The following is a 15,493-nucleotide window of genomic DNA, read 5'->3' as shown; positions in this document are numbered from 1 at the left end:
CGCTTGTGATAAAAGGAATGGCATTGCATTTGCGGTATAAAAAGGCAGAAACAAAAGACTAAACTTGAAAAATGAATGGCATTTCATGTGACTATAGTCAATGTAGTGCTCATAGTTAGGACTGCAAATGAACAGAGTAGCTCATGAACAGGTCAAGCTCAGCTCATGTATACTCGGTTCAAACTCAGTTTATTTAATAAATGAGATGTTCGTAAACACTAATATAGGTTTGAATATTAAACGAGCAAAACTCATATAAACTCGGCTTGACTCAATTTAAACTCATGAACAAAACTCGTATAAGCTCGGCTTGACTCGTTTGAGTTCGTTTTGAATTTCGTAATATGTTTTACATATGTATATGTTATATATATTACATGTTAGTTATATTTTATATACTTAATTATATATTATTAATTTATTTATAGTTTACCTTATTTAATTTGTATAATAATATATCATACAACTACAACTATTGATTTATTATCTTATCTATATGTATTAAATAGTTTAGTTTATTACATCTATCTTGTGTATTATTCTTTTAATTTATAACTATAAGTTATTTAAAAAAAAAAAAAGGTTATACCATAAGAACTTTGAATCAAAATTATTTGGCTGAATAGTTAAATGGTTTGAGTTTTTTTTGTAAAATTTAAAATTTTTTAATTAATCAAAAGATAAGATTAGAAATTTCAAAATAAAAAATCGAGTTCGAGCGTTTGTTTATTTTTAGTCAAACTCGAGTCAAATTTGAACAACATTAATGGTTAACAAACTGAGTTTGAGTAAGGATATTCAAGTTTTATTCGAGTTCTAGCGAGTAAACATGTTAATCAAGCTCGAGTACCCTTGTTCGAATTTGACTCGATTCGGTTTGTTTGCAACCCTACCCATAATACATACACAGGCATAAGAGAGAGAGAGAGAGAGAGAGAGAGAGAGAGAGAGAGAGAGAGAGAGAGATTGCATAATGCACTTACAAAAAACATGGGCAACCAACATCCATCAAGAACTCTCCTTTCATCATGAATTTATAGAGGTGTTACAGTGAGTTAACTGGAGTAAACAGCAACTGAGTTTGGTATGAATAAACCCGTTAGGATCCCATGTCCAATTAGTTTTGCAAATTTACAAATGAATTGTGTAAAAGAATACCAGCTCCAACTAAGCATTCCTCTGCTACATTTTTCTTTTATAAGTAAAATTCCTCTGCTACATTTTTTTTATAAGTAACATTCCTCTGCTACATTAATCAAACTACTACAGGCCTACCAGTCCATCGTCTTACTTCAATACCTGGACAATGTGGATTTTAAAGCACCCAATTTGCTCGAAGAAAAAGGAGGTACCCTACCATGGGCCAATGCCAGGATGACCTTTGCCTTACCAAGCTGCTCATTCTTTTTGAGGCCTTCAAGCAACGAATGAATGGTATCAACATTTGGAAACCAATTCTTTCTCATGCATTCTTTAGACATCCCATACGCCAAATCAAAATCCCCTCCCTTACAGAGATAATGAATCATGGTCTGATAAATTTTAATGTTGGGTTTGCAGCCCTTGGCATGTAAGGCAGAATAGACCCTTTTGGCCATTTCAAGATACCCAGCCTGACAAAATCCTTTGATCACCAAATTATAGGTAACCTCATCAGGTGTGATCCCAAGCTTCTGCATCGTAACCATTAAACCATTGGCTTGCCATGCTCGTCTCCTATTAACCAAATGCTGGATCCTAACATTAAAAGTTGCAAGATTTGGTAGACACCCCTTTAGCATCATTATATTCCACAGCCCATTACCAATCTCCCACCTGTTATCCTCATAAAATGCAGAAATAAGGGTTGTGTACGTAATCACATCCGGCTTTAATCCGAACTTTTCCATCTCTACCATGATTAAATATGCTTTATCCAAAAAACCCATATCGCAAAAAGCCTTTATAACAATGTTAACTGAATAAATGTCCAATTCAACACAATACCTCACAGGAGCATCGTTAAGGAATTCTTCAACTGCTCTTAAGTCACGTGTTCTCGTCAAAACCTTGAGGGCAGCATTGAATGATTTAACAGTCCTTCGACATCCATACAAATGCATATCATAAAAGGTATCGATAGCATGTTTAGTCATTCCAGCCTTACCATACAACATTATGATCCTCACAAGGAACCCTTCACGCCGACCCTGCGGAAGAGACTTCTGATGCTCAAGCAAATGCTCAATGTAATCAAAGTGGCCGGCACCAGCTAGCCTAGACACTGTATCCTCAAATGCAAATCGATTTTCAATTACAAGGCGATTGTGTGAATTGGCCTTAAACAAATGGAACAGCTTCTCAGGGTCCCGCTCGTTTTTAAGCTTCACAAGGGCAGGTTCTTCTAGTGGTTTCGAGTCTCGAATGAAATTTGATACGGCTGCAGAACTTTCAGTTGATGCAATGGTGGCAATAGCATGACAGAATCTGCGAACGATTCGCAGAGAGAGCATTTTCTAGAAATCTCCTCAGATTGATACATATTCATCCATCAAAACCCACATTCGATGCAGCAATGTAATGAAATCTCCGATACTCCCATAACAGCAATGGGGTTGCAGACGCTTCTCTTCATCTTCGTGGGTTGGCAATGTCGATCTGTGCACCGTGGTTTGGAGGTTGTCTTCGTCGTCGTGGAGCTTCTATCTGTTCACCGTGGGTTTCAGATCCCCTTCGTGCGTTAACCGAGCTTCAACAACAGCTCTGGGGAAAAAAATTTGTCAATCTCATTTCTATAAGAAATCCTGTAACATAGCAAACTGCTTACTACTTCCCAGGATATCAACCAAGATCTGATAGTTCTCAAAATTAGGCACAAAGCCCAGAATTTTTTTAGCCCAAAGAAAGAACGTGTGATCGGAAAACCCAAGATTATGTCTTGATGCCGACGGCGAGAAGCCCTAACAGATGAGGGAAGAAGACGGTCAAGGGTTTCCGTGGAAGAGCGTCGAAGGTCTGGAAATGAAGTGAAGCGTGTGGAAGTGAAGTGATTCGTGAAAAGCATTTTTTAATGCTGGGAAAGCTATACGGTGCGTTTTTAGCAAACCTGTTATGGGGAGTTAAAACGCAGCGTTTTAGTGTCTTAATTGAGTCAGTGTTTGTAATACGCAGCGTTTGGATCTTTGAGTTATGCTATATAACATCATACTGTTTATACAACCTTCACACACCAACTACGTGGCTTTTTATAATTTTTAAAAAACTTTAAACGTGCATCATGCATTTCAATAATCATATTCAATTTCAATTTTTCCACCCTCTTCCCCTCATTCTCTCCCCCACTCGTCGAGCTCGTTATCCTTTCGTCAGCCTCACCCTCCACCCGCACCGTGTGTATCCATCTCGTCGGCACCATGTGGGTCTACCATCAAAACTAACAAAAGTTTGAAGCTTCTCTGGCTTCACCATTTTTGCATGGCTTCCATCCACCACTAGCATTCTTGCTGATGGCACACACTGTCATCGTCTGTCATCTGGATCTGCCGACAAGAATAAGAAAAAATTTAGTTAAATCTCAATAAATTATGTCACAAACATACACAGAGATGATATAAGCATGATTAATAGTAAATATGAAATGTATGCATGAACATGAACCCCATCCAAGATCATTAACATCCTATTTGAGGTCGTTGATAGTTCTTCATCGACTCAAGGGATTCCACTCGCACCGGGGTGTCTCCCTCCTCTTGATTTCAGTGTTTAACCAAGCTAGATCTAGCAAAGCAGAATACAAACAAGCTCAATGCAATCAGAGCTTGAGTCTAGCAAGAGCACAAGCTGATAAAGGAGTAGTCAGATGGAAAGCGCCTATAGGAGGTACTGTGAAGATCAATTGGGATGCAGCTTTTGATCTAAAAAATAACAAGATGGGGGGAAGTGTGATTATAAGAACTATACATGGGCTATGCCTATTCTTATTAATACAATATAATCATTTATCTAAAAACAAAAGACAGAGATGAAGAAATGGAAGTCCTAGTCACTCTAAGTATGCCAATGGCGCCAGTCACATCCCTGCCGTTGTAGAAGCCAATGTCTTATGGAGAGCTATGAAGTTGGGTGATGAACTAGGGATTGGGAATGCCATATTTGAAGGGGACGCATTGGGAGTTATTAAGACAATGAATAGTATAGAAGAAATTTGGGAATGGAATGGCCAAAAGGTGGAAGACATTAAAGAAGTTCTTATCAATAAACGTTTTTGGAAGGTTTAACATACTTATAGGGAAGGAAATGAGGTAACTCAATTTTTAGAAAGTTTTGCTTATATTGGAAATAAGGTAGCTCAATTAGTTGATCTGAGCCAATATGACATGGTCTCATTGCATAGAGAAGATGTTGAACCAGAAGTAATTAAGGGTGAAATGTCGAAAGAACATGAACCAACTAAAGTATCTGGTGAGGATGAAGGCAACTGGTCCAGCAAAATTGATAGTAAATGAATATAATATTTGTGTATGTAAATAATTTTATAAATATCTGCAACGTTTATACATACTGTATATAATTTATTATAATTTTAAATAGATATGCCTCCCAAACACAAAGCAACGTGTGCGCCATCCCCATCCATTACCGACTCCCTATGTGGTTCACCTACTATCAATAGTGGGCCAACATCACCAAATCCAGAATAAAGTATTGTATCAAATTAAATGGCAAACTTAATGATCGATTTAAGTAATCTATATTATGAAAATAAATAAATTTAATAAAAATATATAGTTTAATTACTGTATATATAGATGTTATAAACCATCGCCGAGGTCAAGGTACTACAAGAGGTGTATGCAAAAAGAAAGTAAGAAAAGCTGATAAAATTAAAGTTGATATTCCTGATGATCACACCGGCAACTTTGGGGACTCGATAGCTTGGCTTGCTTTTTATGTTAGTACCCTTACTCGCACGTATGCACAGATAGCTACATCCTCCTGAGTTAAAATTTCTCAAGATGTGAAAGACTACTTTAAAACACGTTGCCTAATAATGAGCTACATCCCAAGAAACTAAGTATAACATGTTGATTTAAAGTTAGCTTATATTTATACTAATTGTTTATAATTTATGAAAGAACGAGTTTGAACTTAATTTTGGCCAGAGAGAGGATTGACTAACGGTTGAGGTGCTAATGTCAAATGCATTCCGAAGGTGCAAAGGTCGATGCCATGCACACTATCAGAAATTCATCGTTTGTTTAAAAAAATGGCCAGTTATTCTACTCCCCTTTAAATATTAAGATTTCTTATTTAAGTTCTAATCTATATTTCCCTTTTACAGCAAGAATAAAGTTCTACTGACTATAATATAACTCAATTGTATGCTAAACCAAATAAAAATTGTGATGCTGCTTGGACCAGTTCCGAAGTAGAGGCAAATTATTTAAGTTAAAGTTTATTTAATTCAAGTCTAATATAGTATTTTTGTTATTTATATTAATATATTATGTTTTTCTTTTGTAGGACAAGATGATATCTCTTAAGGAAGCTATCGTGGATTCATCTGATGAATCATCTGTTAATGATTCTCAAATTCTTTCTCAAGTTCTTGGATCACATTTTGAATATTTGAAAGGCTTAAGACGTTGCGTGAAACCATCCTCGACATCATCATCCTCTTCTAAAGCCAGATCGAACGACAATAATACTAAGGTATTAGAGGAAGCAGCACTTGAGATAGAATGTTTAAGGTCCAAAGAAAATGAATTGCTAGCCCGATTAGATTAGGTAGCAAATTTTGAGGCAAGATTAGAAGAGAATGTGCAGATGAGGCTGGAATTGAATAACTAAAAAATATTTGAATAGTGGCAATTAATGATGTCTCAAAACTCTATGCTACTACCACAATCTTAAAAAAAAAAAATTTCTCTAATTGTCTTTCAATTATGATGTTCCAAAACATTTAAACAATTGTGATATTTGAATTACAATTTCTACAATATTAGTATGATATTTTTTAATAAATTATGTTCTATAAGATTAATAATGTGAACAGTAAATAACTTGTTCGAACGGTTAATTACAATTTATAAATCTATTCGAATAAAAAAAATACTCATTCGAACAAAAACTAACCATTTGAATGACAACCGAGTAACACAATCCGTACAACGGTTCCAACAATAAAATATTTGTTTGAACAATATTAATGTGCAAAACCCAATTCAAATAGACAGAATTTTCAAAAATAAAAAGTCTGTTCAAACAATCAAAATTTATGTTTGAACAAAAATTATTTGAAAAATTTATTCATTTGAATGTATAAAATCTATTCGAACATTCATTCCGTTTAAACAAGATTCAATGTAGTCATTAGTTTTCGAGTAAAAAAATTCTTATAGTTCGAATAGATATGTTTCCATTCGAACAATTTGTTAAGACAAAAATAATTCGTCTAAAAAAATATGCCATTCAAAAGGTTTTGATTGGATCAGCCAAATTTCTTCCTTAAAAATGACTTTTTGAAACAAAATTTATTTTTCGTCTCCAAATACATTTCGAGACAGCCTTTTCAAGACAAAATAGAGGCGAAATTTTTTCGTCTCTAAAAATATTTAAGGACAAATTTTGAATTTTTAGAGACAAAATGATTTGTCTCAAAAAATCCAAACTCTTGTACTGAGGTATGGATGGAAAATGGCTTAGGGTTTTACCATTATGTTTTACAGGACAAGATTTTTAATGATTGATTCTTAATGAAATATCGATACCACGGTTTTATTAAAAAAAAATGCATTTTATTATTATTATTTTTTTTAAAATTGTTGTAGTCAGCCACCAAAAACGCACGGGGTGGTCATGAGCATGGGGTTGGCCTGGGTGGTGTGACCACCCCTAGCTCGTGCCCACAAGATGGCCACAACCACTCTTGTTTTGGCTTATAGGGTGGCCTATCATATGAAAGGTATTCCGTTGGGGTCCCTAGGCTTGATAGGTGGTCAAGTACCACAATTTTTTTTTTCAAACTTTTTCTTTTTCAATTTTAGATTTAAACTTCAAAATAAAAATAATGGCATTTTTGTTAAAGAGAAATTTAAAGTTTGTATATTTTAAAAATTTTACTTCAATCCCGAGATATTCACGAAACAAAAGAACATAAATGAATAATGGTCATCAACTCCCATCCTAGAAAATTGAAAGCCAACGATCCAACCTCCATCAAGAACCACATTGCTACACAAATGCTTTGCAGGTCAAAAACTACACCTCTTATTTGTAGACGATTATATTAATTTAATGGGAGGAAGTAGTGATAGCAGACGCCACAATACTAGTCCATCAGTTATTGCGTCTACGAGTTCTCGGACACAATGATTCAAGTGTGATGAGTTGGGTCATCGAGTAGTAGATTGCAAGCAGTAGATAAATATGACAGGTTTTTTTTACATCGAGGCTATGGACACTATCGATGAGGATTTGGGGGTCATAAATCTTGGACCTATTTGACGGCCTTGATGTAGTTTTGTCAAAGGCTGGTTGTTTTTAATAGCAAATCAAAATTTTGGTCATATTCCATTTAGGTATAAAGCGGTGCACGCGGAAGGTGTATCCTCCATATTGACTTATAAATAAAATAACTCTTTTATTATAGTTGCCCTTCAGAATTAAAGCTATTAGCACATCAGAAGAAAGGAAAAGAAACAATTGATTTATTTATTTACTTTTATTATGTTTTCCATTCATCTTTTCAAGTCATCGAAGAGTCATTAAGAAGAGTGACCACTCTTAATAGATTCGTGATAATTGAGGGGAGTGAGGCTGGTGATATGAGATGGTGTGTTTATTGGGTATGGATATTAATATATTAATCCCAAAACAGAAAACGTGATGGATTTATCACTAGGGGTGCAACCCAAGTAACCCGTTTGAAATTTGGATTCGACCTTACCAGACCTGTGCTTCTGGATAAGTTAGGCAGAATCGATTCAACCTGCACATTACTGAGCGGGTCAACCTATGGTTTCTTCCCCTCTTAAGATTCTTGCCCCCCAAACGCATACTCCACCCCGTCTTCAACCCTCCTTTTCCTCCAATTCATCACTGTCCAAGTCTCAATTACTCTCAAATATCCTATTTCCAGATACCCAATTTCATTTCATTTCCAGTTTTCTTGGCATTCTTAGCCCCCAAACACATACCCCCGTCTTCAACCGAATCAACCCTCCTATTCCATCAAGCCATACTCCACACTTGGGCCGCTCCCAAACCTTTCAAAGAAGAGTGAGGAGGCATTTTTCAGAGGAATCCAAGAGAACGAGTTCATCTTTGGGTTTGGAATTGGGGTCGTACGAGTAAAATTGGAATAAAGTAACCCTTGTGGATCATACACGCTAAAACCAACCGAGGAAGAAGATGGAGGTCTTCTGGACTGTGAGAAGGGTATGAAATCATCGCAAGTGGCTCCACCATAAGAATCCGCCGTTCGACTCAGCTTCTTGAAGCTCAAGGAAAGCCTAGGCGATAAGGTGAAATCTAAAGAGAAGTGAGAAGACTCGGGGAAGGGGGGGCTAGGGTTTCAGTTGCAGATTTTATAGCGGGTCATCGAGTTGTATGGGTCGAACCCGTGTAGTGGTTAAAATCGTATTTTTCGGTGCAGATCGGATCGGGTCACACGGATGGGTCGAGTTACTCTGTTTTTTGCACAGCCCTAGATTTATGTATAAGTATTCTTTTAATACACAATTTAATCCTCCTTTCGATTACATCTAGAGAAAGGAATCTGGCACCTTGCAAAGGAGGGTTGTCTTTCTTGGTGAATCCGGCACCTTGGGAAAGCTACTATGACAGAAATTGGAAGACAGTAAGAACAAAAATTTGGTAGTGATGTTAAGATACTTAGATACGAATCAAGTGGACCTTAAGTGGAAGTGATTATATGAAATAGACCCTATAGCATTTACGAAGTATTTAATGATGCCCAAAAACTTCACATGGACGGCAAAAAACATTATAAGATGCATTTTACGTAAATCTCGATCTTGATATCCAGCATATATAGGAGGTAGGCAGCTTGGTAAACAACCTTTTCAAAATAACACATGGCACGCAACAATATCTAAACACAAGCCAAAAATTTCATGATTTGGCAGCTTCTGTGAAATGAAAAAGCAATGGATGTAGAAGTTAATTTAAGCATAGACGAGTTGGAACGGTGGGCGCCCATCTTTTTGTGTCTCTCAGATACGAAGGATCAAGAAAAAGTAATGACCATAACTGAAAAGCTGGAGATTAAATGCCCAGGAAAAAAGGATCTAATGCTTCATAAAGTATAAAACATGGTAACAAAACTGTAGCCTAGGTCTACTTGATTTTGTGGTAAAACTGCAATGATTTTAACCCAAAAACCTTTCGTACAGGACTTCCACACAATTCTTTTTTTCTTTCCAGTTCATATTGTCTCTTGGAAATCAACTCCAAATACCATGCTTGCAGAATATTCTTTAACCTTAACCACAAGAAAATGATAATAATAAAGGAAGAAAAAACTTGTCAACAGCTTTAAATAGCCCGCCAGTTTGCCATAACTGGGCACAAGAGAGAGTAGAGTAAAGAAGAAAGAAAGCATTGAGAAACATTGGTGTTGGGGGGAATGGAGTCAGTGACAAGGGCTTCAACAAACGTAGGTAGCAGAGCCAACGGACAGCAAGGGAAGGATCGATGTGGACACTTCCAAATGCCGTTGCACCACCAAAGATACACTAAAGATGATTATGAAACCATGCCGGAGTGGAAGCTGGATTGCTTACTTAAAGAATACGGCCTACCAATGCTTGGGGATGTTGAACAAAAGAGAAAGTTCACCATGGGATCCTTTCTCTGGTCTCATTAATTAGAATTGTACTTTGTGTTATATATATGATGTTAAAATTATTATGGATGTTTTTGTTATGTTCCTTTGATTTCAATCATTTGTCTAAGGTGAACTTGTGTTCAATATATGTTATGGTAACTATGTTTGAGAATTAATATATTTTCAGACATACCAGCTAATGTTTCTGTGATTTGAGTGAAGAAAAATGAGAACTTACCTCTCTAAATTTATTTCAGATCATATTTTGAAAATAAAAAATTTGATCTGAAAACAAATTTAAAGGTCTCATACACTACAAAAATAAATCACATGAGAAAAGCATACTCTGTTAGCTGTTTGAATTCGAAACTGAGACCAAAATGATTTCATTAGTGAGAAGAAATGTCTGTCACTTTCTATATGAGTTGCAGTTTGCAATGGAATTCATAGACGTGCATGAAGAAGCATCAAATTCATGAGTCACATACAATCAAGTGTTGGGAGTTGTTCTGACACAGAGACGATTCTAAATAAAGGAGGGACAAAATTTAACGTGGTTCGGCAATTACCTACGTCCACAGATGCTGTAATTTCACTATGAAAATAATTTTTACAGAAAAATTTTCTTTGCTAACCCACTCTTTTCCTCTCTTCTTTCTCTCTTCTACACTCTGTCTGCACTCTCTGCTGCACGCACCGTCTACACTCTTAAGCTCTCTTATTTATAGGAGAGCAGATCACTACGTTGCAGCAATTTGCTGCATTACAAAAGCACTGAACGGTGCCTAATGAGCCAAAATAGTAAACAGTGAGCCATGCACCGTTTGCTTCTTTGTCTCTATCTGCAACAATCTCCCACTTGGAGACAAATGAATATACATATCTTCATAGCAATCATCACAGCAACTTCAAGTCATGCCTTTAAGTACGAAGTCCAACTGAAGCTATACACAGCTTCAGTTTGTCAGCAGTAACTACTTTTGTGAACATGTCTGCTGGATTCTCTGTTCCTCGAATCTTCTCAAGTATCAGCTGTCCACTATCGAGAAGAGATCGGATAAAATGGTATCGCAACTGTATGTGTTTTGTTCTGGAATGAAAGGCTGGATTCTTTGCAAGAAAAATAGCACTCTGACTATCACTGTGCAGAATGCCTTTTTCATTCTTCTTTCCCAATTCCTCCAAGAATGACTGCAACCAAACCATTTCCTTCCCTGCTTCAGTTATAGCAACGTATTCCGCTTCTGTAGTTGAGAGACCAACAATCTTCTGTAACTTAGAAGCCCACGATACAGCTGTACCACCCAGCGTATACACAAATCCAGTAGTACTTTTTCTGCTGTCAACGTCACCTGCTAAATCAGCATCTACATATCCCTGTAGTTTTAAACCTGCTTTTGTAAAGCATAGTGACGTATCTGAAGAGCCTTGTAGATATCTTAAAATCCATTTGACTGCTTCCCAATGCTGCTTTCCTGGATTACTCATGTACCTGCTCATAGCTCCCACTGCTTGTGCAATATCTGGCCTTGTACAGACCATGGCGTACATAAGACTACCAATAGCAGATGCATAGGGTATTCTGTCCATGCATTCTTGCTCTTCCTCCGTCTTTGGCGACTGATCCTTAGTTAGTCGAAAGTGACTAGCTAAGGGTGTGCTCACTGGTTTCGCCTTGTCCATGTTAAACCTTCTGAGCACCTTCTTTACATACTCCTCCTGGGAGAGCTTGAGAGTATCATTAGACCTGTCTCTAATAATTCTCATACCAAGGATTTGTTTTGCAGCACCCAAATCCTTCATCTCAAACCGCTTTGACAACTGCTTCTTCAATTCATTGATTTCCTCGATGCTTGACCCTGCAACGAGCATATCATCCACATACAATAGTAGGATAATATAAGAGTTGTCAAAGTTCTTCATATAGCAACAATGGTCAGCCTGCAGTCTTGTAAATCCATTACTGCACATGAAGTTGTCAAACTTCCGATACCATTGTCGTGGAGCTTGTTTTAGGCCATACAAGCTCTTCTTTAGTTTGCAAACTAGATTCTCTTTTTCCTTCACTGAGAATCCTTGTGGCTGGTGCATATAGATGTCTTCCTCCAAATCAGAAGGAATGCAGTCTTCACATCTAACTGCTCAAGATGTAGATTCTCTGCAGCCACAATTGCCAACACTAGCCTGATCGTTGTCAATTTTACAACTAGAGAGAAAATGTCTGTGTAGTCGACACCTTCCTTTTGTTGAAACCCCTTCATGACCATTCTGGTTTTGTAGCGCTTGCTACCATTGTGTTTTTCTTTAATTCTGTACACCCATTTATTGTGCAAAGCCTTCTTGCCTTTTGGAAGCTTAGTTAGCTCCCATGTCTGATTTGACATCAGTGACTCCATCTCATCTTGCATGGCTTTCTCCCACTTGATCGAATCTTCAATTCGTAGAGCTTCATCATAATTTTTTGGTCCACCACTATTTGTTAGCAAGATGTAGTATAGAGATGGTGAGAACCGATGTGGTGGCCTGATTGTCCTTGAAGATCTTCGAGTAGCAGTGAGTGGTGTACGTTGTTTGATCTGTGTATCATCATTTTCTTGATCCTCGTTCTGATCAGTGTTGGCTCGAGTAACATCAAAGTCAACAACCTCAGGTTTCTTTGGCTGTTCCTCAGATTCAGCTTGTGACTTAGTTTTGTACAGAATCTGCTCATTAAATATCACATTTCTACTTCTGATGATTTTGCGATTTTTATCATCCCAAAATCGATAGCCAAATTCTTCATCACCATAACCGATGAAAAAACATTTTCTAGATTTGGCTTCTAACTTGTTACGATCAGTAGAATCTATGTGAACATATGATAAACAGCCAAAAACTTTCAAATGGGAAAGATTTACCTTCTTTCCGCTCCAGACTTCCTCTGGTAGATCGAATTTTAAGGAAACTGAAGGTCCCCAATTAATCAAATAGGCTGCAGTGTTAATTGCATCAGCCCAAAAACATTCAGGCAATCCTGAATTCAGCCTCATGCTTCTGGCATGTTCGTTGAGAGTTCTGTTCATGCGTTCAGCTACGCCATTCTGCTGCGGTGTCCCGGGAATAGTCTTCTGAAATCTAATCCCATTTGCAGCACAGAATTCTTTGAACCCTCCGTCGATGTACTCTCCTCCATTGTCTGACCTCAGACATTTTAACTTCAAGCCTGTTTCATTTTCAACCATGGCTCTCCACTTCTTAAAAGTATCAAATGTGTCAGATTTATTTTTCAAAAAATAAACCCATACTTTCCTGCTTGAGTCATCAATAAAAGAAATATAGTACCGCGATCCTCCAAGAGAAGCGACTGGGGATGGCCCCCACAAATCTGTGTGTACCAACTCCAATTTTGTAGATTTTGGAGTTCTACCATTTTTCAGGAAACTAACCTTTTTCTGCTTCCCAAAAATGCAACCTTCACACATATCAAAATCAGTTGATTCCAACTTTGGTAACTTGCCCTTAGATAATAGTACTTTCATTCCTTTCTCACTCATATGACCAAGTCTTTGATGCCATAGGTTGGCATTTGCATCAGCAATTGCAATAGTATCTCTAATACTTGAAGTCATGTATAGAGTACCTGTTTTTGTGCCTCGAGCTACTACCATAGCTCCTTTTGTTATCTTCCACGTGCCACCGGTAAATAGTACAGAATGTCCATCAGCATCAAGTTGTCCTACAGAAATCAGGTTCCTCATGAGCTTGGGAACATGTCGCACCTTCTGTAGCAACCATGCACTTCCATTGGGCAGATTGATTGATACATCTCCCATGCCTTCGATTTCCAACGCTTCACCATCTGCTAAGTACACCTTTCCGAAATCACCAATGACATAATTCTGCATGATTTCTTGGTGTGCTGTAGTGTGGAACGAAGCTCCTGAATCTAACACCCAAGATTCAATTTGGTTGTCGACTGAAAGAAGTAAGGCATCTTGGAGATCTTCTGTTGTGGCATTAACAGAGTCATGCTCATTCTTCTTCTTTGCTTCCTTGCAATTATTTTTGAAGTGGCCAATCTTGCCACAATTCCAGCACTATACTTGTTTTCCGGACCTAGATTTACTTCTGCCTCTTCGGGACTTCGATCTGCCTCGATTTGAACTTCTACTAGCTCCTCTACCTCTCGTCTCGAGGTTTAAGGCAGAACTGGAAGTTGATGCTTCTCCTGTATTTCTTCTGCGAACTTCCTCGCTAAGAATATGGTCCCGGATATCTTGATACTTCATCTTTGTTTTGCCATAAGAATTGCTGACAGCTGTTCTCATGGCCTCCCAGCTCTTTGGCAATTGAGCTAGAGCAATCAGTGCACGTACTTCATCATCAAATTCAATCCCCACTGAAGCTAATTGATTGATGATGGTGTTGAACTCATTCAGATGCTGAACAACTGGAGTTCCTTCTGCCATTCTCAAGTAGAATAGCTTGTACATCAAATGCACTTTGTTATTGGCTGATGGCTGCTCGTACATGTCCGATAGAGCTTTCATCAAATCCGCCGTGGTCTTCTCCTTTCCCACATTGTGTGCAACTGATCTTGACAGTGTTAGTCTAATGACTCCCAACACTTGTCTATCAAGGAAACTCCAATCTTCATTGCTCATGTCATCTGGCTTTCTTCCTAGGAGTGGAAGATGTAGTTTCTTCCCATAGAGATAATCCTCTATCTGCATTCTCCAGTAGGCAAAGTCTGTACCGTCAAATTTCTCGATACCAACACCTTTAGCTTCTTCTCCAGCCATAACTTTACAAATGAGTTCAAATTCAAACAAACAAAGATCACCGTTGCGTCCGAAACACTCGAATTAGCTGGAAACGAGTCCGGAATGATCCAAATAGTTTGTCAGCACTATTTGATCGTCGCGATGGTGGCGTGATCTAGCCCAAAATGATCTGCAACACGTGGATGATTCAGATCCAATGTACTGATGCCGAATCTCAAAATTTCGACCGTACGGATGAGTTCGGAATGATCCAAATAGTTGGAAAGCACTATTTGATCGTCGAAATCGGACTCCGAATGGCTTAGATCTAGCCAAAAACAGATCTGGAAACGAACGGTCTTGATCTGTCTGGCGCGTGAGATACACGCGCTACAGTACTGTGCGCGTGGGGAGAGTGAGGCGCGTGTGACACACGCGCCGAACCTCTCTAGGGCGCGTGGTGGCTCGTGGGCGCGTGTCCGTCATGCATCTTCAACCTCTGGCACGCGTGGGGGCGCGTGGGCACATGTGGTGCACGCGTCTTCAACCTCCGGAGCGCGTGGGGGAGCGTGGGTTGCAGCAGATGCACGCGCCGATCTTCTAAGGGCGCGTGTGGCCTCGTCCGACCTCCATTTTTGATTCCGTTTGCGGCAACGGATTCGTCTCGACGCGAGGAACACTGTGGAGTTGTCAAAAATTAATTTTGATCAACTTGAATTTTTGGACAGCTCGAACCAGTGCTCTGATACCAGTTGTTTGGAGCTGTTCTGACACAGAGAGGATTCTAAATAAAGGAGGGATGAAATTTAACGTGGTTCGGCAATTGCCTACGTCCACAGGTGCTGTAATTTCACTATGAAAATAATTTTTACAGAAAAATTTTCTCTGCTCACCCACTCTCTTCCTCTCTTCTTTCTCTCTT

At 38.3% G+C, this 15,493-nt stretch overlaps 1 protein-coding gene across 2 annotated transcripts; it reads right to left on the bottom strand.

Annotated features, from left to right (window-relative positions):
* Positions 1 to 991: 991 nt before the first annotated feature.
* Positions 992 to 3,029, bottom strand: LOC122310931 (pentatricopeptide repeat-containing protein At1g80150, mitochondrial). 2 transcript variants are annotated; one of them, XM_043125207.1, is made up of 2 exons: positions 1,222 to 3,029; positions 992 to 1,189 (listed from the first exon to the last, which is right to left on the bottom strand). In XM_043125207.1, exon 1 carries the CDS (start codon positions 2,490 to 2,492, stop codon positions 1,293 to 1,295), a length of 1,200 nt encoding a protein of 399 aa, XP_042981141.1. In that variant the 5' UTR covers positions 2,493 to 3,029; the 3' UTR covers positions 992 to 1,189; positions 1,222 to 1,292. The 2 variants fall into 2 exon arrangements, with proteins under 2 accessions (XP_042981141.1, XP_042981149.1); XM_043125215.1 differs by having other exon boundaries at positions 992 to 1,815; positions 1,987 to 3,029.
* Between the last annotated feature and the right edge of the window lie 12,464 nt (positions 3,030 to 15,493).

This window comes from Carya illinoinensis, chromosome 1 (assembly GCF_018687715.1).
Source record: "Carya illinoinensis cultivar Pawnee chromosome 1, C.illinoinensisPawnee_v1, whole genome shotgun sequence".
Taxonomy (NCBI): domain Eukaryota; kingdom Viridiplantae; phylum Streptophyta; class Magnoliopsida; order Fagales; family Juglandaceae; genus Carya; species Carya illinoinensis.
The sequence above is the reverse complement of the archived record's forward strand: the minus strand, read 5'-3'. Positions and strand labels throughout refer to the sequence as shown.